Consider the following 26,356-nt stretch of genomic DNA (forward strand, 5'->3'; position numbering starts at 1 on the left):
ATGTTGACAGTTCTGGGGGATACTGGCCAGGTATTCTGTAAGATACTACACAGCTAGACTTTGTCTGATGTTTTCCTCATAAGACTGAAGTTACCAGTTATTAGGACGAAGTCCGCAGAGGTCAAGTGCCGTTCGCATCATACCAGATCAAGGGTGCCTACGGTCCACATGATCTGCGACCATTCACCTTAACCTTGAACGTCTGGCTGAGGTAGTGTCTGTTGGGCTTCTCCCCTGTAAAGGTGCTCCCTCCCCTTCCTTTATTTCCACGCTCAGCTCCTCAGGAGGAAGTCAGTACCTGCAGCCCACACCTAAGGGGTGAAGACATATACTCCCCCCTCCTTGAAGACGGACTGGCTACATAAACTATTGGGAATTTCTCATGGGAGATTTGTCTCTTCTCCCTCATTTATGAACTTATTCAATCAAGTGTTTTTTATCAGTGTGTATGTCAGATATTTATATTTAGTATAAAATTAATGGATATTTACTATGGATATTATTTTTTTTTTGCGGTACGCGGGCCTCTCACTGCTGTGGCCTCTCCCGTTGCGGAGCACAGGCTCCGGACGCGCAGGCTCAGCGGCCATGGCTCATGGGCCCAGCCGCTCCGCGGCATGTGGGATCTTCCCGGACTGGGGCACGAACCCGTGTCCCCTGCATCGGCAGGCGGACTCTCAACCACTGCGCCACCAGGGAAGCCCTATGGATATTATTTTATACTTTTGGCTACTTTATTTTGTTGCTCAAGTTATTCCAGCTTTGGCCATGGGGAGCTCTGTCGGTTGGCTCCTGTGCTCCTTTGACATATCCCCACTGGTGAGGTTGCTGTGTTGTTGTTGTTCTTTGTCTTTTAAAGCACTTCCTCAGTTTCTGGTCCTACCAGATACTTCAGGCTCCTCTTGTATATTTCCTGTGCCAGTCCGAGGGTCATCTATTTTCTTTTACTGGAGAATGGCCTTAAAACCAAGATTTGGGTGCCAAGTGTGCTTGTTGCTCCTGGGGTATTGGTTTTTTCAATGCCTTCTCAGTTGACAAAGCATAGAAATGCATGTCTGTTTACTACGCTGTGTATATACACATATCCCTATGTAACCGTCTTTATATTAAGGTCATACCGATGTCTGTAACTCTCATCTGTTAACCACATGGATTGTCCTAGCCTCCTCTTCTTGCTTATCTTTAAATTTCCAGTCCAGCAGTGAGAATCTGGCCCTTACCATCCATCATCCATTTCCGTAATTGCTCACTTCCATGTACGTGTGTAAGCCCTATTGTAATTAACTCGTACCACCAAGGAACTCCACTTCATCAACTAGAATTCAGTGCTTATATGCAGTGCTTTTGCCTGAGTCTTACAGACTCCACTCATTCCCAGCGTAACTTACGTCAGCACCTGTTCTTTCCACCCTTTTCAGGGATGTTGTTTGATACATTTACAGTACAGATAGATGATCGTATCACACTCTGTGTTCCTTCCTGGAATCCCAGCCTCCTAAATGATTTTTGTTTTCTTAATTTACAGCACAAAAAGTGAACCTTAATGAATGTAAAGCTCTATGGGTTTTGACAAATGCATAATGTCACATATTTACCATTACAGTATCATACAGATTTTGTACTGCCCTAAAAATCCCTGCGCTTCACCTGTTCATCCCTTCCCTATTCCTTCTAAACTCCTGGTAAACACTGATCACTGTGTTCTCTCTCTAGTTTTGCCTCGTCCAGGATGTCATGTGATTAGATTCGTACAGTATATAGACTTTTTATTCAAGGTGCAAAGAAACGTGTTGATTATCTTGAAATTATTCAGTCAGCGCTGAGCACATTATCACCAGGATTCCAGTTTTCTAAAATAACGGGAAGTGTATTTTTATTGTTACATTATTAGCAAGGGTTCTAATATGGCTTAACCTTTTTTTTTAAACAACTTTATTGGAGTATAATTGCTTTACAATGGTGTCTTAGTTTCTGCTGTATAACAAAGTGAATCAGCTACACATATACATATATCCCCATATCTCCTCCCTCTTGTGTCTCCCTCCCACCCTCCCTATCCCACCTGTCTAGGTGGTCACAAAGCACCGAGCAGATCTCCCTGTGCTATGCGGCTGCTTCCCACTAGTTGTCTATTTTACATTTGGCAGTGTAAATATGTCCATGCCGCTCTCTCACTTCATCCCAGCTTACCCTTCCCACTCCCCGTGTTCTCAAGTCCATTCTCTACATCTTCGTCTTTATTCCTGTCCTGCCCCTAGGTTCTTCAGAAGCATTTTTTCTATTTTTTAGATTCCATATATATGTGTTAGCATATGGTATTTGTTTTTCTCTTTCTAACTTACTTCACTCTGTATGACAGTCTCTAGTCCATCCGCCTCACTACAAATAACTCAATTTTGTTGCTTTTTATAGCTGAGTAATATTCCATTGTATATATGTGCCACATCTTCTTTATCCATTCATCTGTCGATGGACACTTAGGTTGTTTCCATCTCCTGGCTATTGTAAATAGAGCTGCAATGAACATTGTGGTACATGACTCTTTTTGAATTATGGTTTTCTCAGGGTATATGCCCAGTAGTGGGATTGCTGGGTCGTATGGTAGTTGTATTTTTAGTTTTTTAAGGAACCTCCATACTGTTCTCTATAGTGGCTGTATCAATTTACATTCCCACCAACAGTACAAGAGGGTTCCCTTTTCTCCATACTCTCTCCAGCATTTACTGTTCGTAGATTTTTTTATGATGGCCATTCTAACTGGTGTGAGGTGATACCTCATTGTAGTTTTGATTTACATTTCTCTAAGGATTAGTGATGTTGGGCATCCTTTCATGTGTTTGTTGGCAGTCTGTATATCTTCTTTGGAGAAATGTCTATTTAGGTGTTCTGTCCATTTTGGATTGGGTTGTTTGTTTTTCTGTTATTGAGCTGCTTGTATATTTTGCAGATTAACCCTTTGTCAATTGCTTCGTTTGCAAATATTTTCTCCCATTCTGAGGGTTGTCTTTTTGTCTCGTTGATGGTTTCTCTTGCTGTGCAAAAGCCTTTAAGTTTCATTAGGTCCCATTTGTTTATTTTTGTTTTTATTTCCATTTCTCTAGGAGGTGGGTCAAAAAGGATCTTGCTGTGATTTATGTCATAGAGTGTTCTGCCTGTGTTTTCCTCTAAGAGTTTTGTAGTGTCTGGCCTTACATTTAAGTCTTTAATCCGTTTTGAGTTTATTTTTGTGTATGGTGTTAGGGAGTGTTCTAATTTCATTCTTTTACATGTAGCTGTCCAGTTTTCCCAGCACCACTTATTGAAGAGGCTGTCTTTTCTCCATTGTATATTCTTGCCTCCTTTATCAAAGATAAGGTGACCATATGTGCGTGGGTTTATCTCTGGGCTTTCTATCCTGTTCCATTGATCTATATTTCTGTTTTTGTGCCAGTATCATGCTGTCTTGATTACTGTAGCTTTGTAGTATAGTCTGAACTCAGGGAGCCTGATTCCTCCAGCTCCATTTTTCTTTCTCAAGATTGCTTTGGCTATTTGGGGTCTCCTGTGTTTCCATACAAATTGTGAAATGTTTTGTTCTAGTTCTGTGAAAAATGCCATTGGTAGTTTGATAGGAATTGCATTGAATCTGTAGATGGCTTTGGGTAGTAGAGTCATTTTCACAATGTTGAGTCTTCCAATCCAAGAACATGGTATATCTCTCTGTTTGTATCATCTTTAATTTTTTTTCATCAGTGTCATAGTTTTCTCCATACAGGTCTTTTGTCTCCTTAGGTAGGTTTATTCCTAGGTATTTTATTCTTTTTGTTGCAGTGGTTAGTGGGAGTGTTTCCTTAATTTCTCTTTCAGATTTTTCATCATTACTGTATAGGAATGCCAGAGATTTCTGTGCATTAATTTTGTATCCTGCTACTTTACCAAATTCATCGATTAGCTCCAGTAGTTTTCTGGTAGCATCTTTAGGATTCTCTATGTATAGTATCATGTGACAGCTTTACTTCTTCTTTTCCGATTTGGATTCCTTTTCTTTTTCGTCTCTGATTGCTGTGGCTAAAACTTCCAAAACTTTGTTGAATAATAGTGGTGAGAGTGACAATCTTGTCTTGTTCCTGGGCTTAAGTGGAAATGGTTTCAGTTCTTCACCACTGAGAACGATGTTGGCTGTGGGTTTGTCATATATGGCCTTTATTATGTTGAGGTAGGTTCCCTCTGTGCCTGCTTTCTGGGGGGTTTTTATCATAAATTGGCGTTGAATTTTGTTGAAAGCTTTTTCTGCATCTATTGAGATGATCATATGGTTTTTATCCTTCAGTTTGTTAGTACAGTGTATCACATTGATTGATTTGCATAATTGAAGAATCCTTGCATTCCTGGGATAAACCCCACTTGATCATGGTGTATGATCCTTTTAATGTGCTGCTGGATTCTGTTTGCTAGTATTTTGTTGAGGATTTTTGCATCTGTGTTCCTCGGTGATATTGGCCAGTAGTTTTCTTTCTTTGTGACATCTTTGTGTGGTTTTGGTATCAGGGTAATGGTGGCCTCATAGAATAAGTTCGGGAGTGTTCCTCCCTCTGCTCTATTTTGGAAGAGCTTGAGAAGGATAGGTGTTAGCTCTTCTCTGAATGTTTGGTAGAGTTCACCTGTGAAGCCGTCTGGTCCTGGGCTTTTGTTTGTTGGAAGATTTTTAATCACAGTCTCAATTTCAGTGCTTGTGATTGGTCTGTTTATACTTTCTGTTTCTTCCTGGTTCAGTCTCGGAAGGTTGTGCTTTTCTAAGAATTTGTTTCTTCCAGGTTGTCCATTTTATTGACATATAGTTGCTTGTAGTAATCTCTCATCCTTTGGATTTCTGCAGTGTCAGTTGTTACTTCTCCTTTTTCATTTCTAATTTTACTGATTTGAGTCTTCTCCCTTTTTTTCCTGATGAGCCTGGCTAATGGTTTATCAATTTTGTTTCTCAAAGAAACCTTCATTTCTTTTTCATTTATTTGTGATCTGACCTTTATGATTTCTTTCCTTCTGCCAACTGTGGCATTTTTTTATTCTTCTTTCTCTAATTGCTTTAGGTGTAAGGTTAGGTTGTTTGAGATGTTTCTTGTTTCTTGAGGTAGGATTGTATTGCTGTAAAGTTGCCTCTTAGAACTGCTTTTGCTGCATCCCATAGGTTTTGGGTTTTCATGTTTTCATTGTCATTTGTTTCTAGGTATTTTTTTATTTCCTCTTTGATTTTTTCAGTGATCTCTTGGTTATTTAGTAGTGGATTGTTTAGCTTCCATTTGTTTGTATTTTTTACAGATTTTTTCCTGTAATTGATATCTAGTCTCATAGCATTGTAGTCAGAAAAGATACTTGATACTTTTTTCTTTTCCCCTACCCAGGTACATAGGGAGTTTCTTGCCTTTTGGGAAGTCTGAGGTCTTCTGCCACTGTTCAGTAGGTGTTCTATAGGAGTTGTTCCACATGTAGATGTATTTCTGATGTACTTGTGGGGAGGAAGGTAATCTCCACGTCTTACTCCTCTGCCATCTTGAAGGTCTCCTCCTTAACATTTTTTTTAAGTAGATGTTTTTCTTGAAGGGCTAGGAAAACTGGGGAGGCAATATTTTTATGCCTATTGTAGAGCTGTTTAATGAGTAACTTAAGGTAAGAAATGTTATGCTTTTAGCATTCTATATTCAAATTAGGACCGATGGTGCCTTCTCTGAGCTATGTGGGACTCTTTTTTTTAATGACTTTTAAAATTTTGTCTCTCTCTACTGTTGATAATCCAGAAAATCCTTTTGATTTTTAAATATTGTCAGGCTGACCACTGTATTGTGTGTTGCCATGCAATTCTAGCCCACATTTGTATTTGTAATTGTCTTAGTAATCCTTGGCTGATGAGAGAAGAAAGTATACTTAATATGTAATGATATATTTGCTTGCAAGAGAAGGCCAAAGGCTGTCACTGTGCCATGTCTAAAAGATGTCTCCACAATTGGAATAAAGAATAGCAGGACAACCCCAGAGGACCCATACTTTAGTCTGTATCATATTCATGTTTCAAGCAGCAATTTACTACTCAGAAAACAGGCTGTCTCTGTCAGCATGAAATTATTGTTATTAAACAGAATTTTAGTTTTTATTTTTAATATGAATATATATTTTTAGAACTATGGAATAAAGAGTTATAAACATAAATAATATATACCACCATTGATGTTTATATTTAATTAAGTAATTTAAATAGAATAACATATTAATACTGTGGGGTATAGAAGAATTGTTTTTCACTTTATAATGAACTAGATACAACTCAAGATTAAAAAACAGTGATTTAGCACCTGGCAAGTTTTCAGTAAATATTAGTAGTTAGTGTTTTGGTTTTACATTATAGGAGTTTTCAGTAACACACTAGGGTCCTCTTACCATCTTCCTTTCCCCACACTTCGGCTGCATTCAGTCCTGCAACTCAGGCAAATTGCCCCCCTTCTTCCCCCACCCAAAGCGGCTCTCAGCACAGTCCACGGCAATGGCCCGATCACCAGTCCATACACATGGTATGTGCCACCCTCTTTTCTGCAGTGCTGCCCTCTAGGACAGCATTCTCTTCTGCTTTTTCACCTCCTCCTTTGTTTCTAGTTTTTGTTCCTCTTGTTCTTTAAACACTAGTGTTCTCTGATGTTCTCCCTTTACCCATACCTCTCTTTGTTCATTATATCTTTAACTTGAATTTTTAAATTAACATACAGAAAAATCGACTCTGTGTTTGTGTAGTGCTGTGAATTTTAACACATGTATAGATTTGTGTAACCACTACCACAGACAGGACACAGAACAGTTCCATCACCCCTTGTGCTGTTCATTTGCCGTCGTTCCCTCCCCCATCCCTAACCCTTGGTGATCACCAACTGGCTTGTTCTCCATCAGTATAGTTTTGTCTTTTGGAGACTATCATATAAATGGAATCACACCTATGAACTTCTGTAGTATTCCATTTTAATTTTTCTGTTGCGCTTTTTGCTATATATCTTTGTACAGATTGTATTTGTGGTTACTAGGGATGACAATATATATCCATAACATTCTACAGTCTGCTTAGAATCAATATTTTATCATGTCTAATGGGGTATAGTAACCGTACCACCATAAAGGTCCCTTTACCCTTCCCTCCCGTCAGTATGGTGTATGATACTTATGTTCATTGAAAACCAGATGTTGTAAGTTTTGCTTTCAACTGTCAGATAATTAAAGAACTTAATTGGAGAAGGATCTATTATATTTACCCAAATGTTTATCATTCTGTTGCTCTTCATTTCTGATGTACCAGATTTTCTGCTGGTGTGATTTCCTTTCTGTCTGAAAAAGTGCCTTCAGTTTTTTTGTGTGGGGTCTGTAAATTCTCTTAGCACTTCATCTGAGAATACCTTTCTTTCACCTTGATTCCCAAAGGATATTTTTGCTGGATATAAACTTCTGTGTTGACAGTTTTCTTTCAGCATTTTAAAAATGTTGTTATACATTCTTCTGGCCTCCACGACTTCTGGTGAGAAATCCACAGTCTTTCAAATCTTTGTTTTCCTAGAAGTAATATGTTATTTTGGGGGGTGGTTTTCAAGATTTTTTCCTTTGTTTTTAGTGTTCAACGGTTTGGGTTTGATGTGTCCAGACGTGGATTTCTGTGTGTTTATCTTTTGGGGGGTTTTCCGAGCTTCTTGAATGTATAGGTTTGTGTTTTTTGTCAAACTTAAGAATTTCAGCCGTATTTCTTCAAATATTTTTGTGCCCCACACTCTTTCCCTCTCCTTCTGGGCCTCTGATGACATGAATGCTTGACCTTTGGCCATTGTCCCGTAGGTCCCTAAGGCTATGGTCATCCGCCTGCCTTTTCTCCTCATTGTTCAGATTTGATTGTTTCTTTTGACCTGTCATCCAGTTCACTGCCTCTTTCCTCTGTCATCTCCATTCCGCTGTTGAGCCCATCCAGTGAGTTTTTCTAATTTTGATTCTTGTAGTTTTCAGTTTTGCAGTTCACATTTGGTTCTCCTCTATATTTTCTGCTTTTTTTTAAAAAATTTTTTTTCTGAAACTTTTGTTTCAAGAGTGTTCACTTTTACTTGTTGGGGCATTTATGTTATAGCTGCTTTGAAGTCTTTGTCAGATAATTCCAACAGCTGTGTCATTTCAGCCTTGGCATCTGCTGATTGTCTTTTCTGATGCATCTTGAGGTTTTCTGGTACTTCATATACTGAGTAATTTTGGATTTGATCTTGTTTATTATGAGACTCGGGTTCTGGTTTAAGAGGAAAATTTATTATTTACTTGGCCACTGTTTCTCCTTCTGTTTTCCTGGGTGTTTATCTCGGTCTCTTATTTTTTTCCTTCCATATTTTGTCCTCTGTAACCTCCTTCTGTGACTTCTGGGAGACTATTCCAGTTTGTTTTCTAACTAAATCTTTTTTTTAGATTACAATCTGTTTAACTGCCTTCACTGCGGTTTTTAATTTGACAAGTGTGTTTCTACCTGGAGCACTGTTTCTAGTAACTTAGGTCGGTCCCTCATTGTGGCTCTCTGTTCTGTTGTATTGATTTAGTGTCCTCTTGAATCTTGTTTTAAAAACAGAAACCAGTTTCTCAAGCCTTGTCCTTTTCTGGAAGGAATTGTGTTTTCTAGGGCCAAAGGGGTGAGGGAGGGGGAGCAGATGCTCCCTCTTTATTTACACCTGTTGGCTCTTTGCTCATCTTCACACACACATGTCAGTGTCTGTTGTTAGAAGTTGGGAAGGGTTCTAACTCAGCATAAGCCTCTGTTACACACGTTTCAGCCTGGATGAAAGACTGAAAGGCCGTGGGGTTGATGGTGGGGAGGAAGAAGGAAAGGAGCCTGTGCTTTCTGCCCAGCCTGGCCCACCTGTTCCTGCTTAAAATGGGAGCAGGTATGGCCAAGGGGCTTTCTCCTAGGCCTCCGAAGCTTGAGTGCTCCCAGAGGCTGTGCTTGGGTGTGCGGGGACTCCCTGCCAGCTGCCCTGCCATAGGGTGCCTTGGCCAACGTGTTACTTTTCCTTTGCTGAGTCACAGATTGGTCTGTCCTTCTGTTCCTGGTTTCCTAGTGTACAGAAAAGTGTATTATTAGAGGTTATCACCCACCCCATGTTTAGTTTCCATTGTAGGGAATAAAGGGAGTTAAACTAATGCCCTCAAGAAAAGCTCTTTATTCACCGTTTGGTTTTTTTAATGCTTGTCTTCAAATGTCATTGGCAATTAAGTGAAAGGCATAAAAGCATAATGACTTTGCGAGTGCCAGCATCCATTATGAGTGCAAAAGGCACCAAATTTATCTGAAAATACGCAGCACACTCTCTGCCCTTGTATAGATTTTACTGAGACTGTAACTGAGCCTAGAAGAAAATTAAATATATTTGGATCCAGCTGTGTTGGCACCGTATAATATTTCTCACCGCTTTTTGATGAGAAAATACTTTCTATTGTCCATTTTTTTCCTTTCTGTGTTGGAATGGCACTTGGTATCTCGAATGAACACGTGACAGAAACATAAGTTCCTTCTCGAAACCAAGTGCAAATACTTACTGGGAAGTAAAATACCAATTGCTCTTTGGAGGCTGTACTTGGAGGGATCTGAAAGAGTCAGCTGGTTCTTTCTTAACCTGTGTTTAATTTGCTCGTAACTGACTGTGGTTGGGGAAATTCCCCCCTTAGAAGCCACTAGGCTGCAAGGTGGGAATTCTCCCAGGCTCCCTGCCCTTGGAAATCGCCTTCTGAGGTCATATTGACGAGTGAATTTGATCAAACCAACCAACAGCAGTGGCAGTGCAAACCTTTTAAAAACTGACTTGGCGGTATGTTTCAAAGTCCATGTGGCAGTCAGAATCACGCTTAATTAAGAAAATGATAGAAAAGAAGGAAGATGATAATGGAGGAAAGAGTTCATTGACTCATTATGTGGAAATATAGAAGCATTCTATATATCCCATAATGGGCTATTTTTAATGAATGTTTATTTTAATGGAATGAATATTTTGTAACCATTAGAAATTATAACTGTGAAGACTGTGTAACAACATGAAAGCGTACAAATGATATGTTAACGGGGGCAAAAGGCTCATATATTGCAATTATATAAAAATACAGGGCTTCCCTGGTGGCGCAGTGGTTGAGAGTCCACCTGCCGATGCAAGGGACAAGGGTTCGTGCCCCGGTCCGGGAAGATCCCACGTGCCGCGGAGCGGCTGGGCCCGTGAGCCGTGGCCGCTGAGCCTGCGCGTCCGGAGCCTGCGCTCCGCAACGGGAGAGGCCACAACAATGAGAGGCCCGCGTACCGCCAAAAAAAACAAACAAACAAAAAAAACAACAAACATGTTTATGTCAAATCTTAGAAGGGAATCCATAGGAGTGGTTACTGGGGTGTGTGGATAATCTTATACTTTTCTCCCTCTCATTTATAAACTGGTATTAAATGATTTTTATCACCTAAAAATAGAGGGTTTTTTGTTTGTTTTTTAAAGCAAACAAACTAGTAATCAGATGAGGTTTACCAACCAATATGAAAAACTCTGTGTTTGGTCTGAGATTAACCCCTTCAGTGTTGACTACTGATTTTTGCTTAGCTAATCTTCTACCAATTTTGTATTTACCTCTGTTATGAATATTTACAAATTTAATGAGAACTCTATCCAGAAACCCAGTTAACATATAACAGCTGACATATTGTATTTAGTATCTGACAAGGAGTATTTTGTACTTGACTTTCTTATAGTGCTAGAAGCTTATTAAGTCTAAATTTTATATTACATGTTGAGACATTAAAATATATCATGCAATCTCAACTGTAATCGTTTGCATGAGAACAATGGACCAAGCAACTCTAGGAAGCATAGCTTTTACTATGGAATATCCTGATAGGACATGAGGAATGGAACTTAAAAATACTGACTTTTATATGTGCTACTCTGTCTAAACTCAGTGTGTTCTGTGCTGACTGGACAGAACCTGAAACGATGGATCCAAGTCCTCGCGTCACATTTTAGGATGAATACGGTGTCCAGTGCATCAAGATGTCGCGAGATCTGGAAATCGCTTCCTCTGACAGTCTGTTAATGTTCAGAGCTAAGTGTCTGTAGCTGAGAAGACAAGACTAAGGAGTTATACGAGAATTGTCTTCCGGAAGGAAGAACACTGGAATTGTGTTGTTCTAGAAATAGAAGGTGAAAGTTAAAAGCAGGCAGATTTTCAGCTCGAAATATAGGAACTTATAATTACAGGCACCCTCCAGCTCAGCCATGGAATTGATTTTCTCACGAGCTTCCCTGTTACTGGCACGGGGTTGGGTGGGGAGCTGGGTGGGAGAGGGATTGTTAAGGGGGAGGAGCTACAAGATGATCCCCTGACTTCTTGCAGCTGGAAAATTTTGTTATTCTAAGTCATTTTGCTTTGTCTTCGCAGCAGGTCTCCCTGCCCGCCCGCCTTCCTCCCTCCCTCCCTTTTTTCTTCCTTTCTGGAAAATCCTAGAAGTATCATGATACTGTAAACTTCAATTTTTTTTTTCTAATTTATATATATATATATGTATTTTTTTCAAACAACTTTTTATTGAAGTATAGTTGATTTACAATGTTGTGTTAGTTTCAAGTGTATAGCAAAGTGATTCAGTTGTATATATATATATTTTTTTCAGATTCTTTTCCATTGTAGGTTATTACAAGATATTCAGTATAGTTTCCTGTGCCATACAGTAGGTCCTTGTTGTTTCTGCTTTACATTTTTAGTTGAGGTATAATTTACATACAACAAAGTGTACAGACCTTAGTGTTCAGTCCATGCATTTTGACAACGGCATACGTTTGTGAGAATATTTAGAGCATTTCCATCGTCCCAGAAAATTCCCTCTTCTCCCTTTCCAGTCAGTCCCCTCCATCCCCACCCCAGAGGCAACTGCTTTCTGATTTCTATCTAGTAGATTAGGTTTGTCCTCATACTTTATATAAATGGAATTATTAAGTATATATTACTTTCTTACTTTCGCCAACAAAATGCTTTTGAGATTTATTTTTTCTTTAGCCAACAAAGTAACAGTTGTTACAGTTATAAGAAACTCTTTGTTTTTTATTACTGAACAGCACAGATACCACAGTTGGCTTATCCGTTCCCCTATTGATGGATATTAGGTGGTTCCTAGTTTTGGGTTCTCATGAGTATCGCTGTTGGGTATATTTTTGTACAGGTCTTTTTTTTTTTTTTTTTTCTTTTTGCAGTACGCGGGCCTCTCACTGTTGTGGCCTCTCCCATTGTGGAGCACAGGCTCTGGACGCGCAGGCTCAGCGGCCATGGCTCATGGGCCCAGCCGCTCCGCGGCATGTGGGATCTTCCCGGACCGGGTCACAAACCCGTGTCCCCTGCATCGGCAGGCGGACTCTCAACCACTGTGCCACCAGGGAAGGCCTGTACAGGTCTTTTTGAGAAACATGTTTCTATTCCTGTTTGGTAAATTCCTAAGGGTGAAATATCTGGGTCATAGAGTAGATATATGCTTAGCTGGAGTAGAACAGACAAATATTTCTTCAGTTAACTTTGTGCCAAATCATCCCCAACAATTAGTATTGTCAATTTTTTTAATATAAATTTATTTATTTATATTTGGCTGCGTTGGGTCTTTGTTGCTATGCACAGGCTTTTTCTAGTTGCGGCGAGCGGGGGCTACTGATTGCGGTGCACAGTGGTTAAGAATCCGCCTGCCAGTGCATCCAGGAAGATCCCACATGCTGCAGAGCAACTAAGCCTGTGCGCCATGACTACTGAAGCCTGCGTGCCCTAGAGCCTGTGCGCTACAACTACTGAGCCCGTTTGCTGCAACTACTGAGACCTGCGCACCTAGAGCCCGTGATCTGCAACAAGAGAAGCCATCACAATGAGAAGCGCATGCACTGCAACGAAGAGTAGCCCCCGCTTGCTGCAACTAGAGAAAGCCTGTGCATAGCAGTGAAGACCCAACACAGCGGGAAAAAAAAAAAAAAGATTTCCATCTTGGGCAAGCAAAAGTGAATGGTGGTGCCATTAACTGAGGCAGTGAAGATAGGGGAGTCCAGTTTGAGGGAAGATGAAGAGTTTAGTTTTAGAGACCTTGAGAGTCAGATATTTGTAGGAATTTCAAGGTAGAGATAAGTAGTAAGCAGTTGGCTATATGAGTCAAGGAGTTTTGGAGAGCTATGTAGAGCAGAAAAAAATTTTTTAATTTAAAAATATTTAAATTAAAATTTTAATATTTTAAATATTAAAATATTTAAATTATCGAATTTAAATATTTTAAATTTAAATATTAAAATTTTAAGTTTAAAACTAAAATAGAATAGAAATATACAGAGTTCTGGGGATCACCAACATTTAAGAGCAAGAGGAGACTAGACAGAGCTTACAGATAAGTGAAAGGGAAACTGGGAGAGTATGTCATTGAATACAAGGAAATAGTTATGAAAGGATCGTTAAATAATAGTGAAATATTTTCTAGGCAGGTGTTGTACAGATAATATTGGGCAAATTTGGCTTAGTTCCACTTTTCTAAGAAGCAGCAAATTATTCAATGCTTTGAAATTATTCAATGCTTTTATCTTTTACACTCCATTCATTCACGGCCTTTATCTTTTAGTATTTATCTTGCTGTATATTAGGCACTCTCCTAGGGATAGGAGATACAGAGATGAATAAAAGTTAGTGTCTGTCATACTCCTTCTGTAAAAGACATGCAAACAGATCATTCAATAGAAACAAAAAGGGTCTCTAAGTAAAAAGATTGTAGGAAGTGCTGTAGGAGCTGGAAGAAAGACCTCCCAACTCTTCTGTGCCTTTTACATGCTACTCTTTTTGCATGAGTCGCACTATTCCTGCTTCACCCACATACATGCCCGTCAAAACTGAGCTCAAACAACTTTCTGAAAGCTTTCTTTGACTTGCTTGTGGGTTTTATTTCATTCTTTAAGAAAAGTGGTAACGTATTGGACAACTTATCTCTAAAGCAATCACTAAAAAGGGACAGAGGGAAGGAGGGAGGAAAAAGAACCAAAACTGAAAAAAAAAATAGTATATAGAGCTCATTATAAGAAATTCAAATAAAACAGTTAATACAAGGAAGATCACCCAGGATCACACCACCTAGAAATAGTCATTATTAACATTAGGTTAACGTTGTCTGGATATATCCTTACAGGTTCGTATGTATAAAAGGAGGGATAGAAATAATTTTACATAATTAGGGTCATATTATATATGCTATTTTAATATTAAGTGCTTAATTTCACTTTTAAAAGATAAACTTCAGGGGCTTCCCTGGTGGCGCAGTGGTTGAGAGTCCGCCTGCCGATGCAGGGGATGCGGGTTCGTGCCCCGGTCCGGGAAGATCCCACGTGCGGCGGAGCGGCTGGGCCCGTGAGCCATGGCCGCTGAGCCTGCGCGTCCGGAGCCTGTGCTCCACAACGGGAGAGGCCACAAGAGTGAGAGGCCCGCGTACCGCAAAAAAAAAAACAAACAAAAAACTTTACATGAAGAGCTCTCTCCAAGAGGTAGTAATTGCTAAAAGATCCATTTAAGGTTAACAAAATAATAACATAAAACATTGAAGCTTTGGTGATTTTTACAAAGCTGTAAGTCTCTGTTTTACTTTCCAGCAGCTTGATATGACCCTGCTGAGAGCGATGGAGAAATTAACACCTTAGCTGCTGCTTACCTTTCTTGCCACCGCCCCTCAACCGCTTCCGGATTTTCACCTATAATTCCATTGTCACTGTTTATTATGTTTGTCTACTTTTCTGTAACCTAATCCATAGGCTTATTTGTTCTCAGCTCAGTATTTAAATGGATTCAGTTCTCGCCGTCATCTCTTATGTCATGGCCTCTGGCTTCTCCAGCCCAGAGTTCTGTATTTTTATTCACCTCTCGGTTGCCTAGATTTCATCATCAAGTAGTTTTCTTAAGAAGGATCCCAGTGGTCCCTGAAGTCCTCTGTACCGTTTGTCTGCCGTCTTTATACTCCAGTGACAACTTGGCTGGGCATAAATTTGTTGGGTCATGCTTTCTTTCCCCTGAACTTTTGACATTTCTCCTCTGTCTCCTGGAATTGTGTTGAACTCGTTTTTTTTCTTTACTACTCCTTCCCTCCCGACCCCACCCCCAACCTTTAGTGAATCAGAATTGCAGTTTTCAGAGAATATACATGAGTTCTTTAAAACCTTCTCACTCACTGCAGTTGAGAGAATTATTACTAGGAAGGACCACCACAGCTATGAGACTCTGATGTGAGCCAAGGTATTTTTGGAGTATTAACCATGCATCTTTGTTTCCCTTTATAGAGATAATTGATGACCTTGCCAACCTGGTGGAGAATACCGATGAGAAACTTCGCACCGAAACCAGGCGTGTGAATCTGGTGGACAGGAAGTCCACGTCTTGTGGTAAGAGATTGCTGTAGTTATAGCTCTGCCTCTCTAATCATTTGCGGATAAGCTTCCCACGTTGGTCTCATTTTACTGCAGGGATTTGGTTGCTCTTCTAGTACAGCCAGTTTCATGTGATGAAGCATTGAAATTGCTGGAAGATCCCTAAATCTTGTTAAAATGAAATAAATTGTTATGAGGACAGGGGAAGTATAATGCGTTGTTAATTTTTTTTTAAATTTAAAGTAAGAAACCTTCCTGTATACTTACTGAGAATAAAAGTTTGGGAAATTCTATGACATCATGCAGGCTGGTGGTGACAGATCTCATGGGTTTTAAAGGCGATCTTGCTTGTTTTGTGCCTGTTTTAGTCACAGGCTTCATTGTTGAAGCTTGAGCTATAGAGCAGTTAAGAGCACAGATTCTAAAGTCCAGATGAGTGTATATCCTGTTATTTAGTGAAGTTATCATTTCTTAATACCTTGTACGTAAAATGAGGAAACACAGGCCAAAATAAGAATCACTGGGAATGACTCTTAAAGTGCTAATTCCCGGGCCCTCCCGTCGAGATTCTGATTGAGTAGGGCTAGGTTGGGGTTCAAGAGTGTTCATCATTTAACGAGCGCACCAGGCAATCCCGATGTGGGTCCTTGCTCTTCGGCAGAAGTTCTGATGCACGTGTCTGTGGGGTTTCAGTGATCTATTGCTTGTGCACAGCGCCTTGCCCGCAGGTAAGCGACAATGAATGGTGGTGACACTAGCAGTGATCACAGTCATGGTTATTTGATGCTTCATCCCACAAAGATGTACCACGTTTATAAGGCTAATAACTTTGTTATAAATAGAAGTGCAGTAGCACTAAAAAAAAAAAACCTAATCTGAGCACATGCTTTGCCTGACTTTTCGCCCTTTCAGTATGAAAAATATACTGGATCCCTCCCATCTATCCAGTTTTAGAACAAGGATCTCTGTGCCAGGGTCATCTGGGATGCACAGCTTGAGAAGTGTTACCTTCCTTGCCTGTGTGTGTGGTTAAACAGAAATCTAGAACAGCAGGGTGATGGAGGACTGGGCAAATATGGACTCTGGAATCTCAGAGGAAGTGGAACTTGGAGGCACCCACCTACTGCCCTTTTATCACCTGTCTCCTCCCTGGCAGTTCTCATCCACCAGATACCAAGCCACTCTGTGCTTCTGCGCCTGTAGGCATGTGCTTCTTTCTACTTCCTGCGCAAAGCAAAGCCTCCTTGATTTTGCTTTACCGGCCTTCTCATAACTTCTAACCATAGGGATATTGTTCTTTGCAACAGATCCTGAAACTTTGGCGACAGAGATAGATGGGTTCACTCCCACCTCCATCTGTTATTATCTTCGATTCTTATATAAACTTAATCTTTCTGAACTTTAGTTTCCTTGGCTGTAAAAAAAAAAAAAAAAAAAAAAAATAGATGACCTGGTTATAAAAATAAAATTGTATAAAATACGTAAAGTGTCCGACACTCGCCATCGTCCCTGAATTTCCATATTTTATGCAGAGAGGCGCTAGAGCATGATAGTTAAGAGCATGGACCCCAGAGCCTGGGCTCAAATCCCAGCTCTACCATTCACTGGCTGTGTGACCTTGGGAAAACCCACTCCCCTTTGCCTCGATTTTCGCATCTCTGAAATGGGAATAATAATGGTACATACCTTAGAGGGTTGTTGTAAGGAATAAATGAGTTAATGTAGGTAAAGATATAGATGATATAGAGGTAGGTAGGTAAATAGATAGATAGATAGGGATATACAGCCCTTACAGCAGTTCTTGGCACATAATAAGCAGTGAGCAAGTATTAGCCATTATCTTCATATGTTGAAAGTAGGAAGAATCTTCCAGTTAACAGACAACTTTCCTGAGGTCTTTTTCATGCACTAAGCAGTCATGCACTAAGCAAGTAAGATTTTGTATTTGCAACATAGAGGCCCTCACCACATGCCATTCATGACGTCATAATGAAGAATATGGCTTCTCCTGTTGCCAATTTTTTATTTTGTAGTTTTACCTGGTGTTGCTCTTTATAGCCATAAATGTCCATAAAATCTTCTGAGCTGAGCTGTTTAATTTTTTTTTTGAAAACAGGAGAAATTTAGAGATGCCCAGAATTACTAAAATGCATGTTTTTTAAACATGTGTTGGTATCTTAAAATGTGTTAAGTGTGAATTGATCTCATGCCCCCTTTATATTTACTTATAAGTATATATATTATCTGTATTAGAATTATATGTAGTGATTCAGAAGGGGGAGGTACAACAGTACAACAGATGCTGAAAGAAGAGATTTCTCCAATTTTTTTCAATGGAAATACTTTAGAGAGAATTCTTTCTCTCATCCCTTCAATTTTTCCCCCTAATATTTATTTAGCAGTTCTATCGATAGTATAGCAACACCACATAACTATCCTTATATCATTTGTCGTGCCTGATAACTTTAAAGAGAAATGTTTTGCATTTGTATTTGTTCAAGGGACCTTTGCAATTATGTATGTGTTTGTCGACAAGCAGTGCTAGTTTTGCATATTGACGGAGGTTCAGCATGTGGCTCCAAAGGTCTAGGGAGGTTAGACTTGTATTCATGACCCCCATTAATTAACTTCAAAGTCTTCCCCTGATCAGTATTAAGCCTTGGAACTCAGGGTATATTGTGCAATTCACTGAGTAGGTCTAGCAGCCCTTAGCAACATTAGCCTGACCTTTAAAAAAAAAAAAATGTTTTTATTTTGGTAAAGTATACCTAACATAAACTTTACCATTGTAAGTCTTTTTAAGCATGCAGTTCAGTGGCGTTAAATGCATTCACATTGTTGTGCATTTACCACCACCATTCATGTATCTCCAGAACTTCTTCATCTTCCCGAACTGCAAGCCTGCACCCATTAAACACTAACTCCCCATTCCTCGCCCAGCAGCCCCTGTCAGCCACCACTCTGCTTCCTGTCTCTACAAATATGACTACTCTAGGTACCTCATATAAGTGGAACCGTACAGTATTTGTCCTTTTGTATCTGGCTTATTTCACTTAGTGTAATGTCTTCAGTATTCCTCTTTGTTGTACCACGTGTCAGGAATTTCCTTCCTTTTTTAGGCTGAATAATATTCCATTGTTATGTTTATGCCACATTTTGTTTATCCATTTATCTGTCAGTGGACTCTTGGGTTGTTTCCACCTTTTGGCTGTTGTGAACATGGGTGTACAGTATCAGTTCCAGTCCCTGCTTTTTTGTGTACCTGCCCAGAAATGGAACTGCTGAATCAAATTGTAATTCAGTTTTAAATTTTGTGGGGTAACTACAGTACTGACCTGACCTTTTGTTTTGCTTTCAGCCTTTAAACTCTTAGGTACTTTCTAGTAGTTTCTTTTTTTTTAATCTAATAAAGCCCACTTGCAGGCAGGAGTCAGGGGCTTCCGCAGCCTGAGAGGGGTAGGCAACAGGGGTAGGAGTTGGAAGGTAAGGTCCTGGGCCCACCCTAGTTGGGAAGTGTAATAGGAGACCCTTTTCCCATTAAAGTGGGGCCCCAAACCCTTGGGATAAAAGTGTACCAGAAATAAATTGTCCTTGGGGATTGTGGAGAAGGCAGCCTTGGCACTGAACAGATGAGAAGAAGGAAAAGGAAAAACTATCGTTCCTGACAAGTTGCGGTCACAGGAAGCCTCTCCTGTGCATTTGTATCCTGGGTAGCTGTATTTACCTGTTGTAGCTCAAGGTGCCTGGCAGAAGTAATGAAATACCTCTCTGGAGGGGAGAGCATGTTTATCCTTGGTCTCTAGGAATCAACCAAAAAAAAAAATTTCAAGGCAATGACCAGCACACACTCAAAGATAACGTGGCATATTGGGAAACCACACAAGACGAGCAAGGATCAGCAACAGGCCACAGAAACCGATCTGCGTAGACTTGCAGTGTTAGAATTATCAGATGCAGATTATAAAATCAGTTATGATTATATTTAAAGAAGGACATGACAAGTTTGAAAGTATCTTCAGAGAATAGGAACTATAAAGAACAACCTAGAAAATTTGAAACGGGATCAAACAGAATTTCTAGAAATAAAAGGTAACTGAAACTCAAGTCTCAGTGGACATATTTGGTACCAGCAGGGGAGAAACTCAACCAGAGGACATGTAAGAAGAAAACAAACCATATTCCCTTTCCATAAATGCTAACATTTACGAAAGGATGTCCAAACGCCATGGAAGTTAAATTACGGTCTGGGGGCAAAGGCTCGGTCCAAGAGCCTCACGACATAGCAAAGAGTTAATCACTTGCTCTTCCCTAGTGCAAAGCCAGGTTGATCACTGATATGTAAACACATACACATAGTACATGATACTGCAAGCAGGGTATGTTTTTTTAACTATTTGGGGGATGGGGATTAAGCAACTCACTCAGGGTAACTCGGTTACTGTTAACTCCATGGCTGTTTAACTAAGGGAACTTGCGTAAGCTGAGGATAACAGCGGCACATCATCATTTTACCTAAGGGAGTGCAGAGCTAGGCTGTGAACCGTGAAATGGTCTTTTGTTTTCCTTCCGCCACCATATCGTCCTCGCCCATCTGATATATCAGTCATAGATGCTTTCCCAGTGAGGAAATTTCTTGTTAAAAGGACAGACCCAATTGCAAGGGGGCCACACAGAACGGCCCGATGATGAATTTGTTTGTTCAGTTGTTAACAAAGGATTCAAGCACCTCTTTGTGAACCTTTCACTCGGAAGCCTGGGCTTTAAAAATTTTTTTACTGGGATCTTTGCGTGGTTTTTCCTCCCTTTTCTTCTCCTGCCCCCACCCCAATAATAACATCAAGTAGAAAACAGTATTATTGTCTGTCTCCAGCTTCTAAACGCAAACTAGACTGATACCTTCCATTGGCACCTATGTGTACTTTCAGATCTGTTATTTGTGTTAAGGACATCCGCATAAAAGCGGGATCTTTGTAATTGCAGTTTAAATATTCATTGTGCCTCGTCCTCATTAGAATTCAAAATAGAGCCTCGTCTGAGTCTGAGGGACGCAGCCAATTGTGAAAGGCCAGACGAAGGGTTCTGAATGACTCGGGTTGAGGGACAGTACTGCTTCTCAGTATACTGACTGTTACATAATGTTGTCGAAGCAGAGTTACTGTGATTTTAGCAGCGTCTCATTGATGTGGTTAGAAATCAGCCCAACTGACATTGCATTGACAAGGCCTCTCTCTGGAACCATTGGATTTGCCTTCCACTCCTTGGAATGGGGTCGTCTTAAGGAGGTGGAAGAGTTCAGTGATTGAGAAAGGACAGCGCACCGCATGGGCGTGGAGCCAGGCGAAGGGGGGGGGGTCACCGTTGGGGCTCAGCCACTTACAACCTGGGTGACTTGGAGAGCCGCTTGCCCTCTCCATGGCTCAAAATAAGGGTCCCATGGCTCTTCTGCAGACTGCATGAGAACAGTCTGGGCGGCATCGTGACTGTGCTAGTGAATCCTCAGTAAATGCCAGCCGACGTTAAAATGTGGCTTTAAATTGGTCGTCGAGAGCCACCTTAATAAGTAAGGCTCAGAGGCTCTTACCTCTCTTTGAAGCCAGCTTAGAAAGGTCTTTAAGGAGAATAGTGATGATCTGAGTAAGTTATGCAGGAATATTACAGAGCTAGGAGGTTTGCATCCTCATTTAATCAGAACTGGAGTCGATTTTTTTTTTTTCAAATAAACTGAAATTTATAATCTTGTGGCTGAAGCCATTACCAGTCATGAAGTTAGTCAAAACCACCTCTAGTGCATATGCGGGATGGTGGTGAGGCTGCCTTACTTTTGTATTGCACAAAACCCACTTTTTCTTACGTTAGCTGTTTTGAACTGAACACAAAATAGGTAAGAAACTGAATTCCAGATTGTCTAGCTTATTGAACTGACCTTAGAGACAACTTAATCTCTCAAGGAATTGTTTTCAAAACCTTACCACAAACACAAACAGTTAATCTGGAGCAAGAGAATAACTGTGAGTTCTTTTATTTATCTTACTGTTTATCAAGAATATTCTTAGCTATTGTTTCCTTCCTTCTTACCCTTCTTCGTTGAGATAAGCTAGTTGAATTCCTCAGCTCCCTTATTCCGTTGTGGAGCACAGGCTTCTGACAGGCTCAGTGGCCATGGCTCACGGGCCCAGCCGCTCCACGGCACGTGGGATCTTCCCGGACCGGGGCACGAACCCGTGTCCCCTGCATCGACAGGCGGACTCTCAACCACTGCGCCACCAGGGAAGCCCGCTCCCTTATTCTTTACATACGTGTGTGCCTGACTCTGTACCCCCGTGTCGCCTTTCATTCGGTCTCTGGAGAAACGCCCAGTCCTTCACTAATGCGTATCTGCCCCCAGAGCCCTCTGATCCTTAACCTTACTGCTGCCTTTCCGATTCATTCATTCACTCTTTTCTCCCTCCGTGCCAACACAGTTACTGGGCTTGGATTTTAGAAGCAGGTCTCCCAAGAATTTTATGCTCTATGGTTTCACTGCCTGGTATCTGTTATCTCCGTAATGGAGAAAAGTCATTTCTTTTAAATCTATAGCAGATACGTCTTGGGAGGGAAGCAGTTTTAAATCAACTGAAAAGGGCATGTTTACAAAATCAAGGGAGCCCTAAAGAGAGGGACTTATTTATCTTGGTAATACTGGTAGCCAGGTAGACGTTAGCTGCATTCAGACACCAAATTCACAAGGTGGGAACAGCGGCTTATATAAATATGATCAGCGTCACAATCACGCACATTTACTCTGTGTGCCAGGCACTGGGCTCGGTACTGGAGCTGAAAGGTACCTGGGGCACACAATTCCTGCCCTCGGGGAACTTGGAGCGTAGGAGGGGGGACACACACTGTAAATCGCTAGTGACTGCAGTAGCGCAGGCAGAAAAGGCTCTCAATCAGTCTAGGGGCCCAGAGGTTTCCAGGAGGACACAGCGCAGGAGCAGACGTCTGAAGGATGAGTAGGAGAAGCTTCTTCTGGGTCCGGTCAAGTGACAAACCAAAATAAGCAGGATGTGTGCACTGTGATGCCATTTCAAGGAGAAAGGGAGGGAGACAGGGAGAGACAGAAGGATCCACGTAGGCGCTGTGTAGACGTGTTGATTAGAGCGTGACAACAGGTGTGGAGGAGCAGGTGCAGGTGACATCGGTTACTTCAGAGATGTGCACGGGGGCCAGGCTTGGAGCTGGGTGATGCGAGCTTGTTGATGTTTTCTTTACAAAGCTTTAGAAGTTTTTATGATAAGCCTGTATTACTTTGTTATTTGAGAATTAATTAAAATTTTAAGGAAAGTATACTTTTACTATTAATATTTTGGTACTCTTTCAATAAACTTAAAAAAATTTATTTTTGGCTGCATTGGTCTTCGTTGCTGCGCACGGGCTTTCTCTAGTTGCAGCGAGTGGGGCCTGCTCTTGTTGCAGAGCATGGGTTCTAGGCGTGCGGGCTTCAGTAGCTGTGGTGCACGGGCTTAGTTGCTCCGCAGCATGTGAGATCTTCCCGGACCAGCACTTGAAACTGTGTCCCCTGCATTGGCAGGCGGATTCTTAACCACTGCGCCACCAGGGAAGTCCCTTAATATCTTGGTACTTCTAGTCATTTTTTCTATACATAGTATTTTGACAAGATTATGATAATCCTGTATTTTTAACCGTTCTTTTTAATGTTTTATTATGTATTTTTTAAACTTTTTAAGTTGAAGAACAGTTGATTTACAGTGTTTCAGGTGTACAGCAAAGTGATTCATATATAGATATATACACATGTGCATATATATTCTCTTTCAGACTCTTTTCAATTATAGCTAATGTCTTATAAACCTATTTTTCTTTTAATACTATTAGTACCGTCCCATCAAATAGATGTGCCATCATTTACTTAAATACTCTTGTTTGGGGGCTTTTAGATTATTTCCACGACGCATAAAGCTTTTCTCCACATTTAGGACTTTTGGGTATTGGTTCGGATGCTTCCAGGGTCAGAATCAGAGACCAGCTCTGGCCGTCTTACTTATATCAACAGTCTCCTTCGTATATCAGCGGGCTCCTGAGTGGAGGATTGTTTGAGGCCCAGAGCAGTGACAGGGAGCTGGAGGGCCGGGGGCAGAGCTGCCGTCCCTGGGCAGGGAGAGCGAGGTCGGGATGCCACCACCAGAGCTGCCGAGTCACGCCGCTGCCTCTGACCGTCTCTGCCTCTCTGGGTCAGTGGAAGAGTGCCGCGCTGGCCAGGCCTGGCTGCCAAGGCTGGGCAGAGGAAGAATCTGGCTGTGTTAGACTTCACATGATGGGCATTCCCTCAGAATGGAAGTGGGGGTTGGATCCGGACATCCAGGGGAAGAAACAAAACAAAGCACGTTATCTATTACAGATGTATTTCTCACGTAGACTTATTTAGACCCAAGGCGGGAGCAGCGTCAAGCTGTTTTCAGCGTACAGGCGTACATCATTTCATTGCGCTTTGCTCTTGCTGGACGTCACAGGTGATGTGGGTGTTTTTTTCGGTTGGTTTGTTTTTTTGTTTTTTTTTTTTTTTTTTTTTTACAAAGTGAAGGTTCGTGGCAACCCTGCGTTGTCAGGTGATGGTCAGCGTTTTTTTTAATAGTGTTTTTTAAATTAAGTGATGGACATTGTTTTTGTAGACATAATGCTATTGCACACTTAATAGATTACAGTATAGGGTAAACATAACTCATAGGCACCAGCAAACCAAACATTTGCGTGACTCACTTGATTGTGATATTCCCTAGAGCAGCTCTTCAGGCAGGATGGGACCAGCTCGTGGAGAGCCAAGGGGCTAATCCCGTCCCCCTTTGTCTGTCTTTTTTTCCTCTTCCATCTTTTATGGAAGACATACTCAGGGCTCAGTCCTTTGCTCTTTTTTTGTGGGGTGGGGGGTAGTTCTTCTTTGACCTACTCTGTCGACTCTTCGATGGCTTCATGGGCACCTCACAGCGCTGCATCTCAGACCCGAACTTCACCTGAATCGCAAGGTCTCTGTCTTCTTCCACTACCACTCAGTTTCTCTTGACTGCCCCCAACATGCTCTCAATTTGTGTATGCTCTTCATAGGCTCATTATCTTTGGCCCCACATAAGCTCCCTCTTCCCATTGCTTCCCATTGCTTCAGGCTAAAAACTTCCTTCATCCCCTCAGACGCTTTCGGAGGCCAGACAGGAAACCTTCATGACTGAGGCGGGCCCCTGTGATTCTCTCCAGTGGCAAACGAGAGAGGAAACAGCAGAGCTTTGCCGAGTGGGAATGCAACACCAGATCATCTCTGTGTTTATTTTTTTATGGGAAGCCTGAAATCTGGATCTTTTAAGTGAAATCTCCCAATATTTTAGTGTTGACAATAAATGAACCTTGTTAAAAATTCCACGTGGGCCAAAAAAAACATGTGGCGATGTCCTACACTTTGGGGCCTCTCTTTCACCTCTCTCTGGTCAGTCCCTAGGCCTGTTTGAGAATAACTCTGATGTAAATCTCTCTCTTCCCTGTTCATCACTTTGTGTTCTCACCACTCTGTCTCAGGCTCTTGTCACGCTTATGTAGCCATTACAAATGATAATGAAGAAGTCTGTTTATTGGGTACAGAAACATGTGTGTGATTGTAACGTTGACCATATTTATGTAAGCCGCTGTTCCCATCTTGTGAATTTGGTGTCTGAATGCAGCTAACGCCTGCCTGGCTACCAGTATTACCAAGATAAATAAGATGAGCCCCTCTCTTTAGGGCTCCCTTATTTTGTAAACATGCCCTTTTCAGTTGATTTAAAACTGCTTCCCTCCCAAGACATATCTGCTATAGATTTTAGAGAAATGACTTTTCTCTATTACGGAGATAATAGATACCAGGCAGTGAAACCGTAGAGCATAAAATTCTTAGGAGACCTGCTTCTAAAATCCAAGCAAGTACTGGGGCGCTCCGATGAATATATTGGAATTGCTCGATATTCATTTTAGGAGCTAAAATGGACAGCTCGCAGACCTGCCCTTCTCTTGGCACTTCTGAACACCCCCCTCCTGGACCCTGTGGGTGCTCGTGGCCTTTGTATAATGCAGGTGTGACATGTTTGTGGTCAGATGTCTTTTATATGTGAGCACATCACTGTCGTCTGCTTTGGTTTTGAGTTCCTACCGTGGAAAAGCCTGGCTTTCTGCTAACAGCCTTTATTTGGGGAGTGAGAATAGGAGCAGGAGGTTCAAATGTTGATGCTTCGGCTTAATCCAGGCAAAATGAAGCCTTTGAGAGAAGCACCAAATTGGAAAAGCTTTATTTAATGGAAAGTGATTGATAAGGGCTGACAGCCTCAGAACTGTCACCATGACTGCCTCTGAGGCCGCCACACTTTTTCTAATCCGTTACGAGGCAGTGACTTTTGCTATCATCAAGGGGTCAGAAATGATCACAAAGTAGAAGCATTTTTTGATTATTGTTTTTGCTCGGTGTGGTTTGGAAAGATAAGGTGTGATTTCCAAGAGCAGCTTCTGTTGTTACGGAGTAATAATTACGCTGAGCAGGCTTGGCCGATACCACTCCCCCTGTACGTGTTCCTGCGTGTTTTCTGGTAATATTTGTTCGCCACTGAATTCATCTGCTTTCAACCGGCTGTGTAGGACCAGCAAGTATCGGCTAGGTTTAGAAGGCCCGTCGGTGGGCTTGGGACAGAGCATGTTTTGCTTACTCAAAGTATACTTCATCTCTGTTGTGTGTCCACTGCTTAGGCGAGCTAGAGCCCCAATGCGTACTCAAGGTGTTTTGCCACCCCAGCCTGATTTTTCAGGAGTTCACCATTATACTCCAATACTTCTCATTCATGCATGATTGTATTTGTAAATTGAAATGAAGTGAAGAATTGGATTCTAGTTGTGACCGAAATTACCCAAATTGGGAAGTTGCTTGATGC

At 41.2% G+C, this 26,356-nt stretch overlaps 1 protein-coding gene across 1 annotated transcript in view; it reads left to right on the plus strand.

Moving 5' to 3' along the window:
• Nucleotides 1-26,356, plus strand: part of STX8 (syntaxin 8) — a 241,112-nt gene that overhangs the window by 129,494 nt on the left and 85,262 nt on the right. The window contains exon 7 of the mRNA XM_029212789.1: nt 15,333-15,434. Within this exon, the coding sequence (XP_029068622.1) occupies nt 15,333-15,434 (102 nt within the window). The remainder of the gene's footprint in view (nt 1-15,332; nt 15,435-26,356) is intronic.

Source organism: Monodon monoceros, unplaced genomic scaffold (assembly GCF_005190385.1).
Source record: "Monodon monoceros isolate NGI ecotype Baffin Bay Population unplaced genomic scaffold, NGI_Narwhal_1 Super_Scaffold_9, whole genome shotgun sequence".
Taxonomy (NCBI): Eukaryota; Metazoa; Chordata; class Mammalia; order Artiodactyla; family Monodontidae; genus Monodon; species Monodon monoceros.